The 27,593-nt window shown below is 36.3% G+C and overlaps 1 protein-coding gene and 1 pseudogene across 2 annotated transcripts in view; both read right to left on the reverse strand.

The window, feature by feature from the left end:
- The window catches only part of LOC148154175 (NLR family CARD domain-containing protein 3-like), a 39,698-nt pseudogene extending 12,824 nt beyond the window's left edge, over positions 1–26,874 (reverse strand). Inside the window, exons 1-4 of the transcript XR_015766018.1 lie at positions 26,829–26,874; positions 4,312–4,437; positions 4,170–4,241; positions 3,090–3,197 (exon numbers count right to left, since the gene is read on the reverse strand). The product of XR_015766018.1 is annotated as an NLR family CARD domain-containing protein 3-like (transcript). The remainder of the gene's footprint in view (positions 1–3,089; positions 3,198–4,169; positions 4,242–4,311; positions 4,438–26,828) is intronic.
- Positions 7,199–26,865, reverse strand: LOC106911674 (NLR family CARD domain-containing protein 3-like). Its single transcript, XM_088015333.1, has 10 exons — positions 26,829–26,865; positions 23,142–23,238; positions 22,599–22,706; positions 21,676–21,745; positions 21,316–21,547; positions 12,747–14,541; positions 12,476–12,649; positions 10,119–10,280; positions 9,601–9,647; positions 7,199–9,500 (listed from the first exon to the last, which is right to left on the reverse strand). Exons 2-10 carry the CDS (start codon positions 23,207–23,209, stop codon positions 8,962–8,964), a joined length of 3,195 nt encoding a protein of 1,064 aa, XP_087871459.1. The 5' UTR covers positions 23,210–23,238; positions 26,829–26,865; the 3' UTR covers positions 7,199–8,961.
- Positions 26,875–27,593: the final 719 nt, after the last annotated feature.

A 27,593-nucleotide genomic window follows, 5' to 3' on the forward strand; every position in this document is an offset into this window, starting at 1 on the left:
GCCGGCAGTTTATCTTGAGGAAATAAATAAAAGTGCAGAAATTAATTAGACTGTAACATGCGCAGTGCGCTGCGGCTGCACAACCAATGCGGATGCGTTTCCGCCGCTGCAAAGAAATAAACTTAACTTGTCCTGCGGTTTTTACAAATGGAGCTGAAGACGTTACCCCTCCCCCCACCCCAGCACCCAGGAGAGCGGCTCTAAGAAGCGCGGCAGACATAACATCTGTCCGTTTCGGGGAAGTGAAACCACGCAAAAAAAATAATAATAAAAAATCCTCGCACGCCCGGACAACACAGGGCAAAAAAATGTCAATAGATCGGTTTGGTTCAGGCAGGTCCAACTGACTGATGAACCAGCGCAGATTTCTCTGCAGATGCGACCAGGAGGAATTTGTGAAGCTGTGAGTTCAGACACCAGCAGGTGAAGTGATGTAATTTAAGTGGAGTCGTTTAATTTAATTTATTATAAGTTATTGGGGCCACAGCAGTGGCGCAAAAAGGGGGTATGCAGCGTATGCAACGCATAGGGGCGCAGCACCAGAGGGGGCGTCAAAACCCCGTCTGGAGGGTGCGGTGCGCCGATAATGTTTTCCCAAACACTTCAGCGCGCCTTACGCTCCTTCACTTCGCGCACGTGACGAGGTAAATGTAGCGAGTTTTACCCTTCACGTAACTTCGTCTGGGGGGGGGGGTAGAGCGAGCGTATGTTTTCCACGCTCCTTCAACCTTCCTTCGGGGGAGAGGGGGATGGGGGGGGCGCCGATTTATGTTTCGCATCCACCTGAATCATGTGTAGTTGCGCCACTGGGCCACAGTCAGTGGTTTTTGTCACTACAGAGAAAAAGTTAGATGCATTTATCTGCTTTATGTGTGATGGGATCTGGATTCAAGGTTCAACTGGGTGAATATTAACTAAACCGCATAGAAATGCAGCTAAATAGCCGATGTTAACGTGATTATAATTTGACGGGTAAAAATAGAACATGACCGATTATTTAAAATCCTATCGGACAAAATGACGGAGAACAAAAAAGTCTAGTGCGACCTCTGGTTGATATATATATATATATATAACAAAGAATATGAGCTAATGGGTACTGTGAGATATCTTGTACAGCACTACTTTATACATATAGTGTTAGGAATAAATAAGTCTGTGTTTTCCTCTCTTTTAGCCGCTTGCATGCTCATATACACGCACATGTAAGGATAAAGGAAACGACACATCAGGGAACGCCCTGTTTAGGGTTTAGCTTAGATAGAGACAAAAGGAACCAGAAACTGACAATTGATAGCAAAATTATTTAATCGCAACATATCTGTGAATCCTGGTTGTCCAAGTTAAGCTAAATTAATACACAAATAGTTCCAAGAGGAAACATTGGTGATACAGATACTCAGACAGCAACAACATGTTACACTAACACTAAACTTTTCACTCAGAGGAATTATAAAGATTATTTAAGCTGCTCAATCTACTTGATTACCTCTAATTTTTGGGGTTACAATGAATGATGTGACTGCTTTACAAAATAGCAATCACACCACTGATGGTCTTTAATTGTTTATGATAAAACTTTTGGCCTCCTATGTACCATATTTAGCTGACGAAAACCAGCATTACTAAGAAAAAGTAACTGAACGATCTCTGAAAACAAGATTTGCTTACGGACGACTGTGGCTTGTTTTATTACCAGATCTACTTAACATGGGGATATTTAAGTAAAACAGATCAAAATGGAATATTTGGAAACAAATCAAAAATCTTACAGTTTTGATGAGCACAATCCTAAAACTGATGTGTTGAGATAAAACTTTTAATCCAAGTCTGCTTATAAAATAAACTGGACACATTGTCTGAAGTAATGAATAATCGCTCATAAGATGGTTTGATGTTAACAAATTGGCCTTTAACGCTAAATTCTTGAGTTATGCCTGTTTTTGTTTCCTTTTATGAGAAGAAAACACAGGGGGAAATTATAGAGACAAAACCTAAGTAATGAAATCTAAAACACTTTATAGTCAATCTTGAACTCAAAACTGCAAATTTAGAAAATTCCTAAAAACCTCAAAATATATTTAGTCTTTTAGCAGTTATCTTATAAATAATAAGCCATCAAATTGATTCCAAATTGATAATTTGACCAGGTTTTCAGGGGGAAGAGGAATAAGCCCCAGTATCAGGCCAAATTATATCTGTTAAATGGGCTACTGGATTTGATAAGAATCCAGTTAATATTCAAGATCATATTAACTGATCTTACATGCTGTGCATCCTCATTTCATTCTGCTCATTGGTTTTCCTTTTTATAAGGTTTTCCTCCACAGGTGCTACTTTACTTCTTCGTTTCCTCTTTCTCCTTTAATTAGCAATGTGTTTATCATGTTTGATCTTCTTGGTTTGAGAATCATATTGAATTTGGTTTCTTATTGGTATCATTCATGCTTTGACACCTTGAGAATAAATAAATCTGTGTTTTCCTCCATCTCTATTAGCTGCTTGCACGCATGTAAAGCTAAGGCTAAAGGACATGACACACTAGTGAACGGCCTCTTTAAGGCGTAGCTTTGATATAAAAGGAATCAGAAACTCTTAGACGCCATTTGGTTTCGTCGGTGATGGACCAACGCTGCATTTTGGTCTTAATAAATTGGATTGATGATTTAAACTCACTGACTCTTCTTGAACCTCATAGATTATAATATAATATATACTGAAGTCTGTACACAGGAAAGCCTGCAAACAGTTTGCTGAAGACATTTCAACAAAGGACATGGATTACTGGATCTTTACATGCAGTCTCAAGTACTAGTGGATTTCAGCTTTTCAGATAGACCACTGTATACTGAATCTGATGTTGTTATTACTGAGATTTTCTAATATGCAGCCCTGAAGTTACCCTTAAAGAGCAGTGCATTATTTAAATGGTTTTATTAGTGATGGATTTGCAATACATTATTTTGATAAGGAAAACAGTTATATTTTTCCACCTCTAAGACATAAAATAAATAAAAGTTGCCATTTTGGAATAAAAACCTTTCAGTGGGTCTCATATTACACAGTTAGAACATTTCAATGAAGCTCACCTCTTTGCATCTGAAGGTTGATCAATGTTAAAATGAATGTCTGCATCTTTTGAGTGGCTGCTCTTGATGGACAGACAGCTTGGTCCAGGTTCTTGTTCCTGGTGTTTCCTGTGGATGAGAATGTCAGTCCAGTCAGACGCCTCTTTTATTTCCTGTCAGAAATAAACTTCTTGGATTAATAAATCTACAGTGTGAATGAAAACCATTCACCACTCTGGACATTTTGGCCTTTATTGCTTTTACAAAGCAATCATGATCCAACAATTACAGGCTTTTTTTTTTTTTTTTTTTTTTTTTTTTACAAAAAAAATACCAAAAAATCTCCTTAAAGCTGTAACATGTAACTTTTATAAAACATGTTTTTACATATTTGTTAAAGCTGTCACCATGTCGTGACACGATGGTATGAGAGACAATCTGTGAAAAGATCAAACTCCTCCAACTATTTTTGCCACCTAAAAAATGCAACACTGCCAGTCGAAATCAACCAATAAGAGCCTGGAGGAAGGTCTTAGCGCTGTCAATTAACCTTGTGTATGTGCTGCTTTATGTGCTAATAACAGAGAAACAAATGACCAAGACAGGAAAACTGTTTATCTGCGTCATTGATGACCATGATAACTGGCCTCAGCAATCCTAGCAGACTCTGCCAACAGGTAGAAGCTAAAAGCTAAGAGCATTGCTACAGCTAGCTGAGGACAGGATGGATGAGCAGCACATACACAGGCTTAATTGACGGCACTAAGTGCAGCTTGACTTTTTATAGATTATTTGTCTCATACCATACGGTCACAACATAGTCACAGTTTCAACAAATATTTAAAAGACTTTTTAAATGAAAGTTACATGCTGCAGTTTTAACGTCAAAGTGAAACCTGATTTCTACAAAATAAAGAAAAATAAAATGTAACTTTTTACATGCACCTTAATTTCAAAAATACATGTTTCATTCCTATGAATAATAATGGCCTTCCAATACATACCACTTCCCATAGGAGCAGAATGTGCTGACATGTGAAAGATGAAATACTTTACATTGATTCAGTTACATTTTACACATGTGATTCAGCTACAGCTAACCTCTTTGTAGCAGAAAGCTGGTTCAGGTCAGACTGGCCAGACTCCATATCAGATTCTCTTTCAGTCTGATTTCTGCAAGTAAAGTTGCTTTAATGCTGGGAGTGCTGATCCTGACAAAGTGATGCAGAGACAGACATCTCACCTCTTGTCCTCTGGTTTCTTACATAAAGTGGTTTCGGAGAGAGGAGCTTCCTCTTCCTTGTCCTCAGACGTCTCCATGTTGCCAAATTCAGATCAATACCAGCTTAGACACACAGTCCACCTTAATCTGCAGAAAGACAGACTCCACATTAAAACTAATGTGTTGGGATTTTAGCCATATATCAACAATGTTAATAAAATGACACACGGCTTTCAAAGGGTTCACAAACAAAACTCTGAAAACTGCAGTGAGCACAAATATTAAGCTCTATTTATCATGAAACCTCTAAATGAAATCTAGTGCCATCAGAGTTTCTTTTAGAGGACAAATCGTTTCATGAAGACCAAAGAACACAGCAGGTTTGGTTTAAAGATGTGGAAAAGTTTAAAGCAGAATTAGAAAATGAAACAATAGACCAAGAGTTGAACGTTTCATGAAGCTCTATATACAAGTAATTTGAATATTTTCCCAACCATGAAGAACACAACTTTTGAAAGGTCAATACATATTTATATCGACCATTAATGAATAAATATGTGTTAAATACACTCTAAAAAAAGATGTGTTATTAAATTAAAAGCATATTTTGTGTTAATTTTACACATTGTGTGTTAAAATGAATATAATAATATGACTCGCAGTATGTGTTGAATATTTATTTGAATATTTCAACACATAATTGTGTTAGTTTGTGTTTGTCAGGTACACAAACATGAATCTGAATGGCAGATTAATCTGCCATTCAGATGGTAATTCATCTCAATGACAACTACTGTGAGATTAGTTTTTATTTGTAACATTTCCTTTTAATTTATTTTTAAACTGTGGTTGTTAATTTAGTGTTGTGATGAGATTTAATAATTTTTAAAATGATGCAGAGGTATTTTTGGGGGGAGTAAATCAACACATAATGATTGATCACTTTTCATTAAATTACTACTATTCTTACATAATTTTAATACATGGTTATTTATTGTTTGCTAAGAAAATATTCAGCCAATTTTTTAACATTTACAATAAATAACAATTATTACATATATTAATTAGAAAATATTTGAGCAAAGAAAGTTGATCAAATCAAACATCAAAGAACAACCTCAAGTCAGCACAAGTGGCCACCAGATGAAGGATCAAGTTGGATTTTTATTCCCCGCAAGGAGTAAGCAAACACATGCAGGAGGCAAATATGGAGATCTTATGAAATGCAACTTCGGTAAGTTTTAAATCTGTTTAAACACAATTATATAGTCTAGGATTTGAGGACTCAATGGTTGGAAAAAACGTTATTTTTTGTGCCACTACAGGGCATGCAAAGTTGTAACGTTAATTAATCGCTGTGGCACATGAGATGGGGTCACCATTTTATAATTTGTTACAGTTGTCTTTTTTTTTTGTCCAAAGTTTATTGAAGAGGGTAAAATTTTAAAATTAAAGTTAAAGGGAGATTGTTGAAGTTTTGGAATAAATGATGAATATTGCAGTGAGAATTTTTAGATGCAATTGTACATTATAGACAAAACGTAATTTCTTTTTTTTTTTAAATAACACCTGCAATTCATTTTCAGGAAAACATCTCAATATTATAAATATTGTACATAAGTGTAAATATTGTCAAATAATTTAGCTTTAAATTAAAACTGGAAGCCTTTGTAATCTACAATGCCTCTTTTTCTGTAAACTGGAAGTTAACAGCTTACAATAAAGCTGCTAACTTTTCTGTAAGTAAACGTAAGTTAACGGTTCTGTAAATTCACTTTGGCAGTGAAGGAGACACTGACGGTTGGAGCTCTTAACGGATGTTGATATTCGAGTGGAAGCGCCAGTCCTCCGGAGATGTCGGAAAGTCGGTCTGACCGGTAATATTTACTGTTTGTTTAAACAGCTGCTGCTCAGTCCCGTAACATGAAAGAAATAGAGAAACCCTTTGATAGATTAATTATTATTTATACAGCTGCGTCCGCCACGAATAGATTATCTTACCTTCCGTTGGAGGTTGATAGAAAATCATCTACGCAACAGAAAAACACAGGCGAAAGTGAAACTTTAGTGTTTTTTTTTTTAAGCACATGACAGGCGTGGTAAGAAACGCCTAAGATAAGGTAAGAAACTGTGGCAGGTCGTTTTGACATATAATCGGTTTTGCCCGACTAACTGTAATTACGTCCCAGATATCTAAAAAGAACTATATTTTGGCTATTTTGAATAGCAAATTAGTATATTTCCATTTACATTCTGAATTGTAAAAATTACAATTCAAGATATCTTCAGTTATATTTTGATGTATCTAAGCAAGGCCTTAAATCTTAAATGGCATGATAAGTAGTAAATAGTATTCATATAGTATCTCAATATGAATACTGTGATGAAACGTGTCTTATAGTGCTAATGTGGAGTGGGGAAAAATGTTGTTACATTACCTACTCTGCTTAATGTCAACAGAAACTAGATGACTAGGTAATCCCATAATAATAATAATAATAATAATAATAATAATAATAATAAATTTAATTTATAACGCACTTTTCATTAATAAAAATCTCAAAGTGCTACATGGTGCAGCTAAAAACAAATAAAATCAACAATAAAAATAAAAAAAGAATGTTTACTTGGCAATCCTAGTCAACATGGGATGTCAAACTCATTTTGGTTCAGGGGCCGCATACAGCTTCATCTGATCTGCAGGGGGCCACACAAGTAAACTCATTGCAAGATTAAATAGAACCAATAAAAGTGGACTTGTTGATTTTTATATTAAACGAATTTCACTTTTACAAAATATATTATGAATAATCTCAGTTTTTAAGAAAGGTATCTGCAATTTCAGCAATACTTTTACTCAGTTAAGCATTTATTTAAGTGCATTATGCATAAGAACTGATTTCAGTGATTGTACAATGTTGCAAAACATTTATTCACAGTTTTTGGAACTTAAAAACACTGTCCTGCATCACAAAATACAACAGACAAAAATTAAGAAAAGATTTAAAATCAGTTTTCAACATCTGGGAAGCAATTTGAACAAATTATCTGGCTTCACACATTTGAAATCTTAAGTGTCAGCTGTTTTAAACAGACATTTGATTAAGTACATTTGTTGATGCATAAAATGCATACATATAGAAAAACTTGCATACATAACATGTATGTATGTTAGCATGCACGAGAAATATGAGGTTGCCAGGGCCAAAATAAAAAGCTGGTAAAGCATAGAATCCAACTTGTTTACAGAACCTGAAGCTCAGTGCTGCCATCTGCTGTTAGTTCCGCTGCAGTGTTGCATCATGTTGTGTGCTCTGAATAAAACACAGCGCCCCTCGTGGACAGTATAGGAACTGCAGATTTTCAATTAAACGAAGTATATGTTTTTTCATGAATAATGACAATGCATTTAGCCCCCGGGCCGGACTAGGACTACAAACCTTTTAAGTTTTAAAAGGTTTGTAAAGGAACTGAATTCAAGGTCCTAATTCTTTGGTTCTATTTTTTCAGTTTTCTTCAAATGTCTTTTTTTTATTATTGGAAAGACTGACATAATTCACTCAAGTTATAATGAAATGTATTTAATGTCTATTATTGAGAAGCATAATAATATATTTGCATAATCTTGGTCATCATTATTTAGCATTGATCTGAGTAAGCTGGATTGTAGTTACTTCTACAGCATAATTTGTAAATTTTCTACATCTTTTTGTCTTTTTATTCTTCCTGTATGCGTCCTCACTTTGTCAGATTGTATTTAGGAAATGGATTTAGAAATGAAAGAAAAACAGATGTAGCAAATGAATAGATTTTTATTATTCAATAATAAAAATTGAATGTGACTGGAGTCTCCTGGTTTTGGTAAACATCAAAGGAAAATCCTAAAGCAAATTAAAGTCAGACAGACCAAAAAAAGAAAAAAATCCAACTGAAATACCTGGAAGTCACTAGTATTGTAGAAAAATTGTGAATCTAAAATGGCTGCTTTTAGCATTAAATTAAATTACATATAAGATGTAAATGGAAATCTTCGATGAACAGATTTTCCCAATAACAGTGCATGTTGCATTCAGGTACATCTGGGATACTAGGATGCTGAAATATCAAAACAAGTAATTTAAGCATGTTTGCCTGAAATATGATCAGTCTTTCTTTTAAAACTCAGAATGAAAACATGGACCATTTTCAAGTGTTTATATTTTGACTAATTACTTTCAGAAACCAGAAACTGAAACATTTCATCAATGACAACTATAATATATATGAGAAGCGTGAGTGTTTATATATATAGTCAGGAGAAGGTTCTGGGTTTGATTCCCGACCTGGGTCTCTCTGCATGGAGTTTGCTTGTTCTCCCTGTGCATGGTGGGTTCTCCTGTTTCCTCCCACAGTCCAAAAACATGTCAGGTTAATTGGTTTCTCTAAATTCTCCTTAGGTGTGAGTACGTGAGTGCATGGTTGTTTGTCCTGTCTGTCTCTATTATTTAGCAATAATTTCCTTTACTTAAAACAAAACAAAATTCAGCTTATTATTTTTTTAATTTTTATGTATTTTTAGTTGTTGAGCTGTAGTGTCTCTTTGAGTTTTATTAGTTTTATTTATTTACATGTTAATCTAAAACATATCTTGGATGAAACACGTTTCTCATGTTTCCTCCAACTAAGGACCCTCTAAAATGAGAACCAAGACCCTCTTGAACGAAACTTGAACCCAAATCCAGGATAAAGAGGTTCAGTGAATTTGGTGTTGAAGGTGTAGATGTGGATCAGTGTCTCTGAAGAGACTCTGTAGAAGGACAGAGTCCCAGCAGGACAGTCCACATACACAGCTACTCTGCCAGAGACAGAGGAGGAGGAGGAGGAATGAGGGATTAAGGTTTTTTTTTCACTATTGTGCCAAGCAGAGTAACCATCACCTGAGCAGATTAGAGACCAGGACTGATCATTCAAACCAAACAAGGAGTTGTCGCTGTCTCCTTTTCTGTTGATTCCCCTGTAACTCAGTGATACATAGACTTTTCCATCCCACTCCACCTCCCAGTAACGGCGACCAGTCAGACCATCAGTACACAGCAGCTGAAAGGGATCAAATCTGTCTGGATGATCAGGATACGGCTGCTCCTCTGCCACAGGTGTCACCTTCCTGTTTCCATCAGACAGTTTGAGGAATCTGTTCACAGTGTTCAGGTCGACTGTTGGTGGACAGGAATCTGAAAAACAGAACAAACACAATGCAGTTACTGATGTATGATTTTCTGAATTCACTGACACAAAGATGAGACAATCTGGTATGAATCAAAAAACACTTACACTTCCTCAGACCTGGTGCCATCCATTTCTCTCCTGCAGGCTCCATGCTGTAAGAAAGAAGATGTTTCGGTGGTACCAGTGTTTTTCAAGATGTAAACATGGACAATAAAGTTTAGACTTCAGTTTTTAAGGCTTTTCTTTACACCTATCACTGAGTTTCTGTCTCCAACATCTAAAATCTTCCTGGTATAATCAGTTTAGTTCTGAACAGATGCTTGTTTTTCCCTATTTGATTTTGCTGTCATGGCTCTCATGACACAAATAGCTGCAGAAATAGCATAGACTGTGAACAAGGTTAAAATACCAGCATTTAATGACCATATACATACTGCAATAAATAAAAAACACATTGATCAGTTGTTTTTGAATGATCCTTCCATTTTCCAATTATGCATTAGTTTTTGTTTGTTAAAGCTCAACTTGTTTAAATAAATGGTAAATGGCCATATGTTACACGTGTACCAACCCTGAGTTTAGTATTAATCATCACTGTGTGGCTGCAGAAAATATTTCCTTACTTGAGAGACTCCAGTTTAAAGCTTGGATTCTTCAGACTCTCCTTTCCTGCCTCTCCTGGATTATTGAAGCTGAGGTCCAGCTCCTTCAGGTGAGACGGGTTCACAGTCAGAGCTGAGGCCAGAGCAGCACAGCCTTCCTCTGTGATCAGGCAGCCTGAAAGCCTGCAGACACAAACACACAACACTGTTGGAAAACTCACCTATATTCTCAAAGTGCAGCACATGTTACACCTGTTAGAATAATTAGTTGGAAAATCATGTCTGTTGAGCAGCAGTCTGTGTACAGACTGAGAATTTTATATCTTCCATTGTTACTCTGTAAACATAAGAATGACAAAGTGAAGTTCAAAGATGTCTGTTTACTAATTCAAAGCTAAATCTTTATGTTTTCTCCAATTCATCTCAAATCCTCCTTAATCCAGTCAGGTTGGATGATCACAGTAATTTTACCTGTGATTTAGCCATTCAATAATATTAACAAATGGATTCTGAAGCCTCTAACCTTTTTTCTGTTTGACGTCATTATCGGGGGGTTTTTAAGAATGTGACTGGTGTGATCTTAACATCTATGCACACTTGTTGACCAATTACTGCAGCAAAAAAAAAAGAAACACCTCCAAAGTGTGACACTGTTAACAGTAGTGATGGGTCAGGTGTTCTCTGACAGATAGAACACCAGCAACACCGACGCACCGGCGCATGCATCAAGCCCATAGACCAAAACCCGTGTCGGTGCGCGTATTGGTTTCAGCAAATCACGTGATCAATATAGGGACTGTTTCGAGATGATATTAAGGCGCCAAACTGTGTTTATAAGGAAGCGAATCTGTCAAAGGCATTTGCCAAACAAATTCTTGGTCTTTTACAGCATCAACTATGGAGCAGCTTCAAAGGAAAGGTTTCCACAGTGTGGGACCATTTTGATCTTACTGGAAAATAAATTTGTTTTCATTTTTGTCGTTTCATCCGGCTCTTGTCAGTTTCTACTTGATCTATCTGAATTCAAATTCAGCTGAAATTGACTCTGAGTTTACTTTCATATTATGTTCATATTAAGTGTCACATATGTTTGAATAAACTGTATTTTTTAAATAAATCTACCTTTTCAATGTTGAGGCATTATGAGGCATGAGAATGAAATCCCAGGTACACCTAGATAAACTCAGATTTACAGCCATTGTACAATTTACTCAGTTGCTTTTTATAAATTATTTAATATAAATGTATTGTTTACTTCATTTTTTCCTACAGCAGGAGAAGTTGTATCCAAAAAGCGTAACAGGCTAAATTTCAAAATGTCCGAAAAAAGTTTGTTTTTTTTAATGAAAATTTGTGGGGAGGGAGGAGAGGGACAGTCCACAAGTATCCTCATCCAAACACCTTCACTAAAATGTTCCATATGGTACATTATTTATTGACTGTATCCAAGAATATCAAATATATTTTAAATTCAACTGAAGATATAACATAATACAATATATAATAACTACAATAAAATACAAAGTCGAAACGATACATGACTCCTCATCTACCCATCACTAGTTAACATCATGCTTCACAATAGGGATGTTAATGTGGAGGGATCTTGGTGAAATGTTCTCATTTTTTGTTACTCTCACAGTCCTTTCCTGAGGAAATAAATAAATGACAAAATTTTGTCATGTAACATTGTAACATTACATAACATGAAATGTATCAGATTGTCTGATTGTTTTCTACAAGTTTAACCTAAATTCATAGAAGACAATTACAAATGGCCTCATCTAACCTTCTCTTCCTTCCTCAATAATAAATTGTACTATTTATATTAAAGGCTTCACTCAGAGAAAATATGACTAACATCAGTCAATACTGAAACTATTGACAATATATTTTGCATTCATACAAGAATAAGTGAAGATTTTCACTTTGACGTCTTAATGTAGTACTGCACTTACACTCAGTTTGTCATGATTGATCTGAAACATGTAAAATATTTTTTACAGTAGCATGGTATTATACAAGTTCAATTACATGAATCTGTATTAATGTAATTGAATACATTAATATTAATGTTTAAGTGTTCTTGCTCTTAAACAAATAAGAAAAATCTAATGTCTATTGTTGTGATCACAACTACTATTTTTTCCCCTAGAATCTAGTAATGATTTGTTTGACTACTTGCCACCTCCATAGCAGCAGTAAGGCTGTCTTCTCTGCACCGGACACTACTACCATGTCAGAGAAAACTCAATACTTTAGTACAGTTTTCTTCTTAAAATGTACACAAAATAGTTAATAATGGCAAATTAAAATATGCATTAGACATGTTTCTAAATTACTAAATATGTAAAACAGATAATTTAAATGTATCTCACCTGAGAATCTCCAGTTCACAGTCTGGACTCATCAGTCCACTGCACAGCAGCTTCACTCCTGAATCTGTCAGGTCGTTGTTACTCAGATCCAGATCTCTGAGACTAGATGTTGTTGAGCTGAGCAACGATGACAGAGCTTCACAGCTTCTCTCTGAGAGGTTACACCCACTCAGTCTGGAAGGACAGACATAATGCAAAGTAACCATCTCATTATTAGTATTATTAATTTTATAGCCTCTTTTTTTATGAAGTCATCTACATAATGACTTACATAACTTTGCTGGATTTTTTGACTACTGGCAGCAGCTTCAGTAGAGCTTCCTCTGAAGCAGAGTATTTCTTCAGGTCAAACATCTCAAAGTCTTTTTCAGATGAAAGTTGCATGAAGAGCAGAGCTGACCACTGAGCAGGAGACAGCTGGTGAGCTGAAAGACTTCCTGTTTGTAGAGATTGTTGGATTTCCTCCACCAGAGACTGATCATTTAGTTCATTCAGGCAGTGGAACAGATTGATGCTTTTCTCAACACATAGATCATTATTCATCTTCTCCTTAATGTACTGGGCTGTGTCTTTATTAGTAGCTAAACTTTCTTCTGTCTGTCTCAAAAGGCCTCCTAAGTGACGCTTATTGGTCTCCAGTGAAAGACCAAGTAGGAAGCGGAGGAACAAGTCCAGGTATCCATCTGGACTCTCTAGGGCCATGTCCACAGCACTCTTGTAGATATCTGTCTCTGAAGATTCATGATATCTTTCTTCTACATCTTTGGATTTCATTTCCTCCTTTGCCATCAGATTGACTCCAGATTTGATGAAGGTCAGATGAACATGAAGAGCAGCCAGAAACTCCTGAACACTCAGGTGGACGAAGCAGAACACCTTGTTCTGGTACAGCCCTCTCTCTTCTCTGAAGATCTGTGTGAAAACTCCTGAACACACTGAAGCTGCTCTGATATCGATGCCACACTCTGCCAGGTCTGATTCATAGAAGATCAGGTTTCTTTTCATCAGCTGCTCAAAAGCCAGTTTTCCCAGAGACTCGATCATCTTCTGGTTCTCTGGACTCCAGATTGAATCTGTCTCAGCTCCTCCATCGTACTTGATGACCTTCAGTTTGGTCTGAACCACCAGGAAGTGGATGTACATCTCAGTCAGGGTCTTTGGCAGATCTTCTCCATCTTCCTTGTTCAACATGTCTTCCACAACTGTAGCAGTGATCCAGCAGAAGATTGGGATGTGGCACATGATGTGGAGGCTTCTGGATTTCTTTACATGGGAGATTACTATTCTGGCCTGCTTCTTATATCTAAACCTTTTAGTGAAGTACTCGTCTTTCTGTGGGTCAGTGAATCCTCTAATCTCTGTCATCATACCAACAAACTCAGCAGGGATCCGATTGGCTGCTGCAGGTCTTGTGGTTATCCAGAGGTGAGCTTTGGGAAGCAGGTTCCCTCTGGTGAGGTTTGTCAGAAGAACATCCACTGAGGTGGACTTTGTTACATCTGTCAGGATCTCATTGTTGTGGAAGTCCAGTGGAAGTCGACTCTCATCCAAGCCATCAAAGATGAACACAACCTTTAACTCTTCAAACCTGGAGATTCCTTTGGTTTCACTAAAAAAGTGGTGAAGAAGCTCCACTAAGCTGAACTGCTGGTCTTTAAGCAGATTCAGTTCTCTGAACGTGAATGGAAACATGAACTGGATGTCCTGGTTGGTTTGGTCTTCTGCCCAGTCCAGAGTGAACTTCTGAGTTAGGACTGTTTTCCCAATGCCAGCCACTCCCTTTGTCATCACTGTTCTGATTGGTTCATCTCTTACAGGTGAGGGTTTAAATATGTCTTCATGTCTGATTGCTGTTTCTGGTCTGTCTGGTTTCCAGGTCACTGATTCAATCTGTATGACCTCATGTTCAACACTGACCTTTCCAGAGTCTTCCTCTGTAATGTAGAGCTCTGTGTAGATCTGATTTAAATAGGTTGGTTTTCCAGGTTTAGCAATCCCTTCAAACACAGACTGGAACTTCTTCTTCATGTTAGACTTTAGTGTTTGTTGGCATGTGATGAGTGATTCTAAAACACAGCAAAAAGAAAAATAATGCATTTTTAGAGTAGTTTACTTCTTTACTTTAGTGGGTCACATAGAAAGCCGACACGTGGGATGTGATAGCAACAGCAGTGAGAGTGACAATAGTTGAACATTTTTAAACTTTGTGTCATGTCGCAACACCATGCACATGTGCACGTGTACCTGTATGAGCTCAAAAATTCTCAAATGTTGCTAGATGCTTGGGTGAAGGAGGGAAAGTGATTGCCTCATTATCAAGTTCTGTAGGAGATGAATGGAGGGGAATGACATTGTCTTCCACATGTCGAGCTTTTTAGAGTCTTGTCCCTGTGTAGCTTGCCTGGAAACCTTTCAGGAAGCATGTTCATCCAGGATAAATTGAGCCCTTTCAATGCAGAAGAGCAGTGGCTCAACACAGAGATCCCTCATAGTCATGCATGTCAAACTCATTTTTATTTTGTATCATGAATCTCTTCAAAGGGCTGGTTGTGGAAGAATGTATCGATAGCACTATCTATTAACAAACTCTTAAAAATATGACAACTTTCTCTGTATTTTAAGTACTTCATAAAATTCAATTATTTTAAACATCTTTTCACATTTATGTAATTGGGCACCATACAAATAAAAACCAATTTCATTTTACTGATAAAAAAAAAAATTAGGCATTGTCGAGAAAAGTCGAGCTCAGCCCACTTCCCCATGCTGGAGATTTTAGTTTAATAATAACAATAAATAAAGTTATCTTTAAAACTGATTACACAGGTGACATCAAGACCCAACAGTAGAGTCAGACGGTAATAAAATCAATCTGGTTGTGTGTGTTGTTTTTGTGTCCTGCAAACTTTGCTTTAATTCTACTTTTTTCTATTTAATCATAAAAAATCATAGTCAGGCAGAAAGAGAGTTATGAAACAGGAAAAGCAGGTTTCCTGGAAAAAGAGGAAGTTTCCAGCCTGCAGTGATTAAAAATAGTTCAGATTGCTCATTTTGAGCACTAAAGGTTTAAGGAATAAAATCTAGACGTTTTGAGTAATTGGATAAAACCCAGAGTAAAATCCTTGAATTAATAATGATAACTTATAATTAAGCCAATAATCAATATTGGTTTAACCGGTGGTTGATGTTGGTTTGATTATAAGAATATTTACACTTACTCTTATACTTATTGAAATACTTACAGGTGAAAGAAGTAACTGTAACATGGTGTCAAATGATTAGAATAATGAATTATTCTTGGTTTCTTTTCAGAAATGTCTGTAATAACTCACATCATGATTATAAGAGTAACTAATAAGTAATGGTTATTATAATATTATAAGTGAATGCTAAATCAGAGAAACTAAGGGGTTATAAATGTGATTTTGACATTGAACTGGAAATGGTGTAAAATGTGTAACTGTAACTAAAGGTCACTGATGTTGTGTTGGAGGTAGATGGTAGAGGAAAGGTCAGGGGAAAGAGGAACTGATGGAAGAGCGGAGGTGACCAACGCCTTATTGCTAAACTTAAAACTTACCTAAGAAAAGGTTAGACACAAGAGAGCGAGAGCTGTTGAGCAACCCTGGGACACTGGTACAGACATCAGGTCATGTCCAAAGATGGTGATGGATATGAGATCATCGGTCCAAGCAGTCAGCCAATGAGACAGGCACAGCAACAAAGCTAGCCAATGCAAATGCACCAAAAGGGTGGATAAACCTTTTATAAGGTGAGTGCAAAAGAGGAATCTTTGGTTGGATCCTTCAGGCAGCTTCGAGCCAAGATCGAGATGGACAAAGAACTCTGCAGCTGAAGAAGAGCCGGAGCCACAGAGCCGAAGACTGTTCTGCACATGGGGACCAACCCGTTAGCCCCGCAACATGTGGCTTCAAATTGCACTTCTGTCATCAGCTGGGTTCGAGACCCCAAAGACAAAGACCAAGGCAAAGATGAAGATAAAGACAAAGAACAAAGGCAAAGAGGAAGAACTGGTGTGTTCCTTCCGTGAGATCAGCCCTTCTACATCTCGAAGGACCAGAAAGATCGTGAGACGAAGAGAAAGGAGCTACAGAGCTGCAAGACAAGAAGGAGAGGACCGCTACGAGCATGAGGAAGTCACCCTGAGGCCCGAGACCTGCCGCTCTGACTCAGTACTCTTCCTGTACTGGGAGCCTCCTGCTGCTGCAACACCTTTTTCATCATCAGGCCAGTTCTGGGGTTCAAAATGCCAAACACCGTCCGTCTCTCTCAAAGTTTTTCTTTTTTAGTTCACAGTGTCAGCATTAGGGAAAGATAGGCTAGATTATTGATTTTACTTATTTGATTATTTCTGTTACTGATTTAAGCTGTACTGACCCTTGCAAAACTGCCTTACTAATAAAATAATTAGCATCAAGAAAATCTAAAAGATGTTGTGGACATTCAGTTAATGAGTCACATTAAAGTTCTTTGATGGTTGTAAAATAGCTATGAAGTTTGATTCTGGGAGGAGAAAGTGGAAAATGTTTTATAGGTTGCTTTTAGCCAAAACTAAAACAACACCCTTGGGACTCGCCCAAGTCACTAAAACCAACCTGGTTCAATAACAAGTGCAAGTTGTAATAAGAGAAAGAGCGACCGTTAACAGGTGTGCTCTGTGGAACTAGCTGATTCCGGGCTGCTCTATCTGGCTAGTTCACAGGGTGAAAAAGGGTGGGACATCTGGATGAAGGTTGTTAGAAACCAGGCTAGTCTCTCTCGACGCCAGCTTAAACAGAGTTTACTTCAGTTCTGGGTAGGGTAAATCTCGGCAGATTTAGGAAACTCAATTCACCCGTTAGACGGAGAGCTGGTAGCACATCTCCCTCCTCTCAGAAGAGGAAGTAGAGAGAGAGAGAGAAGGGGGGGGGTGTTGCGCAACAACAGCATGCAACTGTTGAACTTGAAGTTCTATTTATGTGACCCTCTAGAGTTTTGAGGGCCACATAAATAGCTATAGCGAGCCAGATTTGGCATGTGGGCCTTGGGTTTGATATATATGCTCCAAGATATAGAGCTCTTGAGTTTGAAAAAGTTTCTTCTCCTTAAAGATTTCTTTTGTTTCTATTCAATTTTAACATTTCAGATCAAGTTGATTAACATCAGACAACAATAAATTGAGTAAATACAAAAAACTCCTAAACTACCTCCTTTCAGTCTTAGCAGGAAGAGAAGGAGTACCAAGAAGGGAGGAGGACCACCTTGCCCTCTTCCATGGAAGCTGTTGCATTGTAATGTCTGTCGTACATACATCTAATAGCTATATTTCCAGTCAAAGGAGCAAGCCTTGACCCTGGCTTATTCATAATTCTGCAGAAAGAATCTCTGAATTTCAGATTGCCCAAGATTGCCATTGTTGAATCAACGTTTGGTACCACTCCTCTGATAAAGAAGACTATGCTCGGTTCCACTTCAGAGCTGAAAAGAAAAAAAATTCAGCTTCACCAACACTGGAAAATAGTTCCAGCATTGGAAAAGATGCTAGAAAAGAGTGTCTTTGGACTCCGCTTTCACTGCACCCTGATGCTCGTTAAAGACCAGAGCTAAGAAGATTCCCCACATTCCAAACAAGTGCTCTGTGAACAATCATACTGCTCCTGCTAACTCAACAACAATTACTTTGTTTCCGGAACCAGAGAGCATCCCAGAGCTGAGAAGAAGATTCTGGTTCTCCACACCAGCCATTAATGTGAAAACTCCTTTTGTTCAGACAACTATGCTTTCCTTGCTTATTGGACATTTCTTGATTCTGAAGGATGACTCAAGAGGTTGTCTGGGCAATAATATATTTCATGGTGTTTTTGTGTTGTAGATGCTTAAAATGATCCCAAATGGAGAAAGCTCCAGGCTCTACAGTAACAGTTGGTAGAACTGTTGCCTTGCAGCAAGACGGTCCTGGGTTTGATTTCCAGTTTGGGGTCTTTCTGCATGGAGTTTGCATTTTCTCCTTGTGCATGTGTAGATTCTCTCCAGGTACTCCTGTTGGAAGGAAGGTGGAGTTCCTGTTGTACTCTCTAAATTATACTTAGGTGTGTGAATGATTGTTTGTCATTCACACACGTACCTCAAGTAGGCTGGTGCCTACCTCCAGTGGTCAGTGGACTGCAGGAAGGCACCAGCACTAGGGAAAAGCATGCTTGATAATGAATGGAGAAGGTTATCATCAATTCATACTATTTAAGCTCAGTAGTTTAATCACTGATAGTTTATTAACATGAGATTGTCTGTTTCATGGGTATATTGCTTCTAAGCATCCTAAAATGTCCAATTTTTATAAAGCTAGATCTTCCTAAACTAAAGGTAAAGCTAAAAACAGTTTAGCATTCCAGCATTCCCAACACATAGCTATTTCCTGATTATGCGGTCCACTGTGGCGAACTGAACAATTAATATAGTTTTTTGCTATGTTTTAGACTTCAGAGATTGTTGAAAATAGCAAAACATCAGTTTCTTTCTGTTCATTTGAGTCACCATCTTGTGAGGGGCAACATGCTCTAAAGCCACCATCTTAGTATTCCAAAATACTAACTTAGTTCTTTCCCTGCAGTGACTGATAAGTAAACTGATAATCAATTATCCAAAAAGGTTACTGATTTCTAATTTAGCAAATTGGTAATGTTTTTTCTTTAATTTCTGCTTTGCTTTGTGAACTGGTTCTTTGGACACGTACCGTTCATTAACCCAAGCTCATTTTAATTAGTTAAGACCTATCGTTCAGTGTGGCTGCAGTGCTGAAGAAGCAGGAGATGTTAATAGCGGCTAGTGTCCACTGTTGTTCCTCGCTCAGGACAGACAGGCTGCAGCCGAGCTGCATAAAAGTATCTAACACAGAATAATAGTCACTAAATGTATTACTAGTTATTATTTTGAACAAAAAAAAAGAAGTCACTAAATATTTCTGAAAAATCGATGAACATAGCGACAAAATGAATAAGTTGGCAAGAGTCCTTCTTTTGTCCTGATCACACACCCCCACCTATCCCCCTGCTCATTCCCTCACTCAGCCGGGTCTCTTGGCTCTGCCACATTTGTAGAAATCTTTCAAAATTTGCCATGGGGGGTGTTTAGCTTTCAGATAGTTACACTTTAAAAAGTCATGGCATTCTTTCAAAAGAATGGCTGTTGATTTTTATCAGTTTCATGGTTTTATATTCATATAGATTGCTCCTATCTATAGATCAAAAATGTCCACTTGTTGTGAAAGTCATGTTCCTTTAAAATCCAACAAGCAAAAAACAAAAAAAAAGACTTATATTGATTGTTTCTTTACAAATTTATGTATTAAAAAAAAGAAATCTAATAAAATGGTCCTTTGGTTTCTGGAAATTAAAGAGTAGCACACAGGAGCGGCTTAAACACTCTCTCACTATCTGTCTATAGCTGGATCTATCTAGGAAGATACATAGCCACACCGGCACACCTATTAGAAGGAAACAAACTCACCCAGTATAACACTTGCATGCTATTGGCTGATAGGTTGCCAGGCGACAGTACTTTTCCGTTCCAAGCACAAGCAGAAAAGAATCTGCAAGCGAGCAGAGAGGTTTGCAAGCGGAGATTTGATCTGAGCAGACAAGTTTTAACCGCAGGGAGAAAGGTTTGAGAAAGCACAGTGAATATTTGAAAGAGAGCAGAAGTTTTGAGTACAAGCATTACAAGCTTTGAGAAAAAAAGAAAAGGCAAGAAGTCCTGCTTTCGAACTGAAAGCAGGACTTCTGCTTTCACTCTCGAATTATGGCAGAAAAATTCCCCCATAGCAACCCAATTTCAATTCAAGTTCAAAGCTAAATTTTGCTTCATCCCCAAATTCCACTTGAACAAACCTGGTTTCTCAACATTTACAGTTCATACTGAAGAGTGACGAGATTACATAGTTTTATTGGTTCTATTCTTGTTTAAATATTTTTGCTGTTTTACATTTAGTAGTTTATTAGTTTTTATCAACTTTTCATATTTTTCTTAGTATTTTAATTTAGTGTTGGTAGCTTGGTGAATTTGTTGAAAATAATGGTAAGGTTGAATTTTGTACGTTAAACTCCATCACCACTAATATAATAAACTTAATATACATTATCACTCTCAGTAGAAACCATCTTAGTTCTACCGCAAAAGCTAACATCCACAGACGTACTTGTCTCCACTTTTGCGGGTTCAGCTAGTTAGCGGCAAGGAACATGAATGGCAACTTACAAGCTCAACCAGTAGGGTGCCAAGTGGCATTGCGCATAGGTATATTATAGAGAAACTGTTTGAGTTATTACCTTGTAATAACACAAATTCAGAAGGTCTTCCTGACCTTTTGAATTACCTTGTAATTTTTAAATAAATTATTAATTTGGTTAATTATTAATTATTATTAACAATTCTTAATAATAACTTATTTTGTTAATAATAAGTTATTTATAGTTAACAACCAAACAAACCTTAGAGTTCAAAAGTCAATTTTTACGACTGCATATGCATACTTGGTGTTACCCAGTAAAAAGCTCAACATCAAACAGTGTTCATATCAAACTGTTTTGTATGCGACACCGAGCTGATAAGGCAGAGAGTGAGCACCATTTTGTGGATCAAATGGAATAAAATTTTGAGGAGAGTCTGATGGAAGAGATTAGAAAATATAAAAACCAGCAGAAGGTCTACTATATCAAGCCTAATTAAACTTTGAAGCAAATTAAAACTAGTGTCAACTACCATAGGTATTCATTTTAACTATCCTTTTTTCAAGCATTTTAAAAACATTGGTAGATTTATTATTTCTGTAGAAGAATATCTCTTACTGCTCTGCAGAAGGTCAGCCAGGTCATCCAGATTCATCATTCTCAGGAAGTCAACAGTGATCTTTAAAAATGCCTCTCTGCTGCTGCTGCTCCTCTGCTTCTCATCCTTGTTTTCAGACACCTCCTCCTTCTCTTCCTGACCTTCTGAACATTCGGGGTAATCTGAACTCAAGACCTGTTGGATCTCCTTCAGCTCGTCCTTCACAAATGTCACAATCTTTTTCTCCAGCTCCTGAAACAAAGAGACATGAACAACCCCTGTGAAAAAAATCTGACAGGCAATCAAGTGATCTACAAATTGCATCATAGTGATTATTTAAGAGAAGATATGAAAAAAAGTACTTCTGCTTTTATACAGACCATAAATATGGAGCCCAGCTGCCTTCGATGCTCATGGGGAGGTTGACCAACGTCTGAGCTCCACTCGAATCTATGGAGAAATCACTAAGAATTAGCTTTCATCATACCAAACCAAGTAGAACGAGATATACAGCTATGAGCTCTCAATAAGACAACTGTTGTGTAGCTCAACACTTAGTCGACATGTTTTTGTATTTCGACCGGTTTGTCCCTCTTATGTTGCATAAAACATGCAACACTGTATTTTCAAACATGGAGACTCCCAGGGTTAATAAGTGGCTAATGAGCCTAATACTATGTGACCAAAATAATACACTGGTGTATGCATGTCCTTGACAGGGCTTCAGTTAGATATTTATATGTGCTGATGTGTCTAATGTTCTCCATGGAAGGTCTTCTGGGGCGCTATCCAAATATGTATATACATCAGTGCAGTGCATCAGTGTAAAATATTAATCTAGCAAAGTACAGTTTAGAAAGCAATAACAGTTGGATAATATATTCTAGATGTTGTGAGCTTGTACTTTTCATGCTAATGAAATATTTATCCAGTTGAAAAGAGTCTTTAGTCTTTATCTTAAATATTTGAAAAATGCAAAAATGAATCTGAGATATCTAGGCTCAATGCTACTTTCACCCTACTGGCTGAATTTGTTGCTGACTGGCTGCTGCACCCACAAAAGTGGAGACAAGGACGTCTATGAATGTTAGCTTTTGCGGTAGAACTAAAATGGTTTCTACTGAGAGTGATAATGTATATTAACCTCATTATATTAGTGGTTATGGATTAGAAAAAAAGTTGGTTTGACAGAGGAATGCAGCTGTATCATATTCCACCTCTAAGAACAAATAAAAGCAGTTATTTTGGAATGAAAAACTTTCAGTGGGACTCACATTACATAAGAAATGTCCATTAAACTCACGTCTTTGTACCTAAAGGTTGGTCAAGGTTAAAATCAATAGCATCCAGTTTTGAGTGGCTGCTCTTGAAGGACAGACACGTTGGTCCAGATTCTTGTTTCCGTCGTTTCCTGTGGATGTGAATGTCAGTGCCTGTCAAACATCTACCTCATTTACTGACAGAAACCAAGTTCTAGTATTAATGAACATACAGAGTCTATTATGTGACTGTGGAAGCTTGACTGAGTCCAATTCACTCAGACTCAGTGCTGTTATTGAAGCTAAGTGCATCAAACCCTTCAGCCCATCAGTTGAAGGGTTTGACTATGTATCCCTTTATTTACTCATTTATTTTATGTTAAATATTTTTATTTAATGCATTTTAATTTCTTGGCCAAAAAGGCACATTTTTTTGATCATGATTGATTTTTAAAGGCAATAGAAAGGATTAAACATCCAACGGGGTGAAAAAATTTAATAGGCACTGTAACTTTAACACAATATCCCAGAGGTCTATAATTATTAATACATATGCATACAATTAGATTATGGGATCGTCATCTCACCTCTGACCCTCTTGTTTCTTGCATAGAGTGGTTTCAGAGAAAGGAACTTCCTCTTTAGATGCCTCCATGATGCCAAATTCAGATCTTCAGCTTAGATCTGCAGAAAAACACTCATCACTGAACTGCATTTTGATTCTAATCAGTTTCCTAAGAGATCACACCTTAGTCAGCATAGACTCTGAACATAGAGCCTCAGCGAATCCTAATAATGTTCCAAGATTATGAATAAATTAATGAAACAAGATACTAAGTAATGACACAACTTAATATTACTCAAGAAAACATAAAATGTATGGTGTAGAAAAATAGCTCCTAAAAGTAATTTTTCTCAAAAAGTTAAGTAAATGCAACTAACCCATCTCTGGTATGTTCAATCCTTAAAAAAGTGTTTAAAGACCTCTAGTTAAACATAATTGTAAACACAGCCAACAACAGTGAAGTTAGAAAACTATTATTTAAAAACTTTTCAAAGGAAAAATTGATCACTTCTTTGTAGAAGTCATTGTTTTGCTCAATCAACCATTTTCTTTCATTTTCACAAGAGCAGTAGTTGTGTCTTTATTAAGCAGGAATGTGTGACGGAAACATTCATAACAATGGAACATAAGTTATTTTAATATTTTAAAAACCATGAAGAATACACGTTTAGTAAGGGTCTCTATCTCCATCGACCACAAGTGAATAAATGTGTTAAAATAGCAACAGCTCTTATCTTTAGCGACATATTAATATTCAGAGGCCAAATGTTAATATGTCTCATCTTCATCTCCTCTGCAAACAGAAACCTGCCTTCTGTGGCTCAGTGACATAACACCCAATTTTTTTTGTCCAGCTTTACTTTTCCAGTTAAAAAAAGGTTTAAATTCATAAGAAGACACCACAGATATGTAATATATCTCCAACACCTTCTTTAACCTTTCAAGAGCTGGTTTTCTGGACATTTCGGGGTCTTTAAAGGGTCAAAATGTCATGCAGTGCAAATGTCCAAACTCAATTACTGTTTCAAAAATGTCTTAAAAATTACATTAAATCTGTTGAAATATATTTTCTTTCCTGTTTGGGATGATTTTCAAAGTCTTTTCTTCATCCTGTGCAAATTTTCAAAGCATTTTTGGTTATAATTCTATTATAAAATTTAAATAAACTTTGTCCGAAAATGTCCATCTAACAAAATATCGTGTGGTACGACAACAAGAAATTCCCATTTTTGGACTTATATTTTTAAATCCAGTCAATAACTGGATTGTGTTGAATCATCCAACAGTCTGTCAAAAATCCCTGGAGACAACAAACAGGTTTGTTAATCTTTCTCAATCTTTTTTTTAAAGTGTCACTTTTAGCAGTAGGTATGTAGTTGCCATATTTGGGTGTCATGTGGTATGACCTAAAAAAACTATTAATATTGAAATATTTCTATAATTTTCTATTTTGATTATACATTTCATATTTGCATTGTGTGGGAAGCTAGGTTGTTTTTTAAGAAGGCAAATTATTTGCTGTTAATAATGACTGAACATGAAAATATCATGTGGTGCGACCGTTGTTATGATACATTTAGTTTCTGTGCTTTCATTTTTGATTTCAGGACTCCAATGCAAAAGCAAAACTTTGTATTATTATTTCCAGAATAGGTTTTGGTGCAGTTTTAGTATTTTCTTAACAATATCATGATAAAAATACAATAGAACATGTATCATTATGGGAATAGTTACAGCATGTATTTAGTCATTTATTGTTTTGATCTATTTTACTAGATCCCACTGTCATCAAACTATGAGCTCTGATGAAGTACCATATGTGGCCCATGTAATTCAGGATGTGAGAGAAGAAGTCCAGGTCAGCACCATGTGACAGTCTAATGACAAGAACTTGGTCACATGGTCATCAGAACCACAACCAGCAAAACCTCAGAGTTCCAAGTTGAACAGCCAAGACTGGGCAAAGTTCACAAAAGCCTGATTCTAAAACCTGCTTGACAATAAGCATTTTCCTTTGTTCACTTGGAGATTAAAGTGCTCAGGAATAGTGCTGTGCTGATCAATCGGCCACTGATCATAATTGACCAATTTCTGTGAAAAAGTGTATGACTTGTGATCGCCGATTACTGTCTTTTGTTGCCGATTACTTCACAACCTACTTTTCCTTCACGCTGCGCAAGGCAGCAAATCCTAAGCAAGTGGAAATTTAACGCTCTGAGAGTGATGGGAAGTTTGCATCTTGTGATATAAAAATACTTCAGGAGTGAAGCTCGTCAAAATGCATCAACACAACTAATTTTACTGATTACTTTTACTGATTGCAGGTTTTTCAGTTGTCCTTTTGACCGAATACTTGCTGCATTGTGCCTGCAAGTATTGTACATGTTTTTGTCTAAATTAGATGATTTTATGGTTCCATTTTGCCAGATAGTGTCATTCATACCTAAAGCGAAAATCACGTGATCAGTATTGGTGATCGGCAGTGATCGGCCCTCGTGGGAGATCAGAATCGACAGGAATAAACTTAATCGGAGCGTCTCGACCCAGGAGTAACACGATGGTTCTGAACTTCATTTAATTTTTTTCTGTTTTGAAACCATTACTTATCAGACATAGTTCTGATTAAAATAGTTAAACTTATTTTCATTAATATATTTACATTTGGTAGATAGAAAAATTCTGTCTTTATTCAGTTATTTAAATAAAATTAGGAAATTAAAGCAATCTCCTGTATATTCTGATTTTATGATGGATATGTTTGAAATGTTTGCTACAAAGTTGATTACTACATTAATTTGTATGCAAATTAAATTGGTATGTTCTATTTGTGTTGTTCTTTTGTAATGATGTACTGTTACTGGATGTAATTCTATTTTTATGTATTAAAAGGATTTTGAGCTGTTTTCTGGATACATTTAATTATTTGGCACGATCAATTAAAAAAGTACATTTACTGAATTCAAAATAGAATATCTATTAACTGGAGCATAAACAATCACTAATACAGTTTTCTCAGGTGACTTGTATTTATTTATTTATTAACACATTTGATGAAATGGTGAAGAAAAATAGTGGTCGAGTCAATTATTAGTGGAATTTGACACTTTATTTGGGGAAAAACTGTCATAATTGCCAGAAAAATAAAAGAAATGTAAAAACTTTGTTTCTAAACACCTTAAATAAATGGAAACTTATAAAGCAAATGTTTAGTACATGGAAAATACCTGAATTTAAAATAAATCATATAACATTTTTTAAGACCAGAGCCAAATCATATTGATGAAAAGCCATTGCTCATTTTAATGTGAAATTATGATTTCTGTGCACAACATTTCAAATGTTCTAGTAACTGCATTGGATATACATATTTTTTTTTAAAATTTAGTTAGCCTGGTGGAAATCCTTATACATCAATGACCCATTTACAGATTTACTTGTAATATATATTTACAAGTAAGAGGAGTTAGACGACAAAAACAATAAAAATGACTCCACATTTAAAGATTGAAAATCAACTAACCTAAAAACAGCTCTGAGATTCACTTCTGTTTCAAAACTACAAGATGGCAAAAATTAACGAGCCGACTTGACCTGTTCGCATAATGGTAGACTAAACGGCTGAGTCCTGTAAGATGAAAGTTATCATAAAGAGGAATCCTATTGATAGATTATTTATATTGTTCCGTACGCAGTGAAAGGATTCTCTTACCTGCTGTTAGATGTTAACAGAAAATAATCTGTGCCACAGAAAAAGACATGTGAAAGTAAAACTTTAGTTTCAGCATTTTTAAAGCATTGTGTTCTCCTGGGGAAGAATAGTATGGAAGGCCATTTTAGCATATATTCTCTGTCTTCTGACTAACTGTTATTACATTCTACACGTCTAAAAACAACTTCATTTTGACTAATAATAATTTAAGATATTTTCATTAACAGTTTGACTTCTAAAAATAATAATTCAAAATATCTTCAGTTACATTTTGATGTATCTAGTAGGCCAGGGCTTTCAAGAAATCTCAAACGGCATCACCAGATTCATCATTTCAACTTGAGAATTATAATTTAAGATATGTTTTTAAGAGTATTAAAATAAACATTTTTAGATTTCACAATATAGAAAGAGTTCAGCAGTGTGGGCCATGTGGAAAATGCAAACGTGCTCCGGTCAATTAATTCTCAAGGTGAAAGTTGTGTCTTTTCAAAATGCCTTATTCTTTTTTTCATTTTCAATAAAATTCCAAAATGCTATTTAAACTATATGATATGACAGAAGAGTGCTGTCAAGTCACGGAGAAGGAACAGCAGCTTCCTGAGAAAAGAAGAAGTAAGTTTCCAGCCTGCAGAGTTTTAAAGGAGGAAGTCTAAATATTTTGGTAACTGAATAAGAACCAATGCAAAATACTTGTATTAATGTTGTTTTGATGCCGAATTGGAGAAGCTAAAGAGGTCATGGATGTGATTTTGACAATGAACT

This window comes from Poecilia mexicana, unplaced genomic scaffold (assembly GCF_051168715.1).
Source record: "Poecilia mexicana isolate PSO_F unplaced genomic scaffold, ASM5116871v1 scaffold_18, whole genome shotgun sequence".
Taxonomy (NCBI): Eukaryota; Metazoa; Chordata; class Actinopteri; order Cyprinodontiformes; family Poeciliidae; genus Poecilia; species Poecilia mexicana.

What these genes read in the sequence shown, in the direction of transcription:
- LOC106911674 (XM_088015333.1), bottom strand. Translation starts at nt 23,209, where the DNA reads ATGGAGGCATCTAAAGAGGAAGTTCCTTTCTCTGAAACCACTCTATGC. An exon ending in AAGAAACAAGAGGGTCAGAG is followed by an intron (nt 22,707 to 23,141) that starts GTGAGATGACGA and finishes TCACATCCACAG; the next exon opens with GAAACGACGGAAACAAGAAT. An exon ending in TGTGAACTGGAGATTCTCAG is followed by an intron (nt 10,281 to 12,475) that starts GTGAGATACATT and finishes TTGTGTCTGCAG; the next exon opens with GCTTTCAGGCTGCCTGATCA.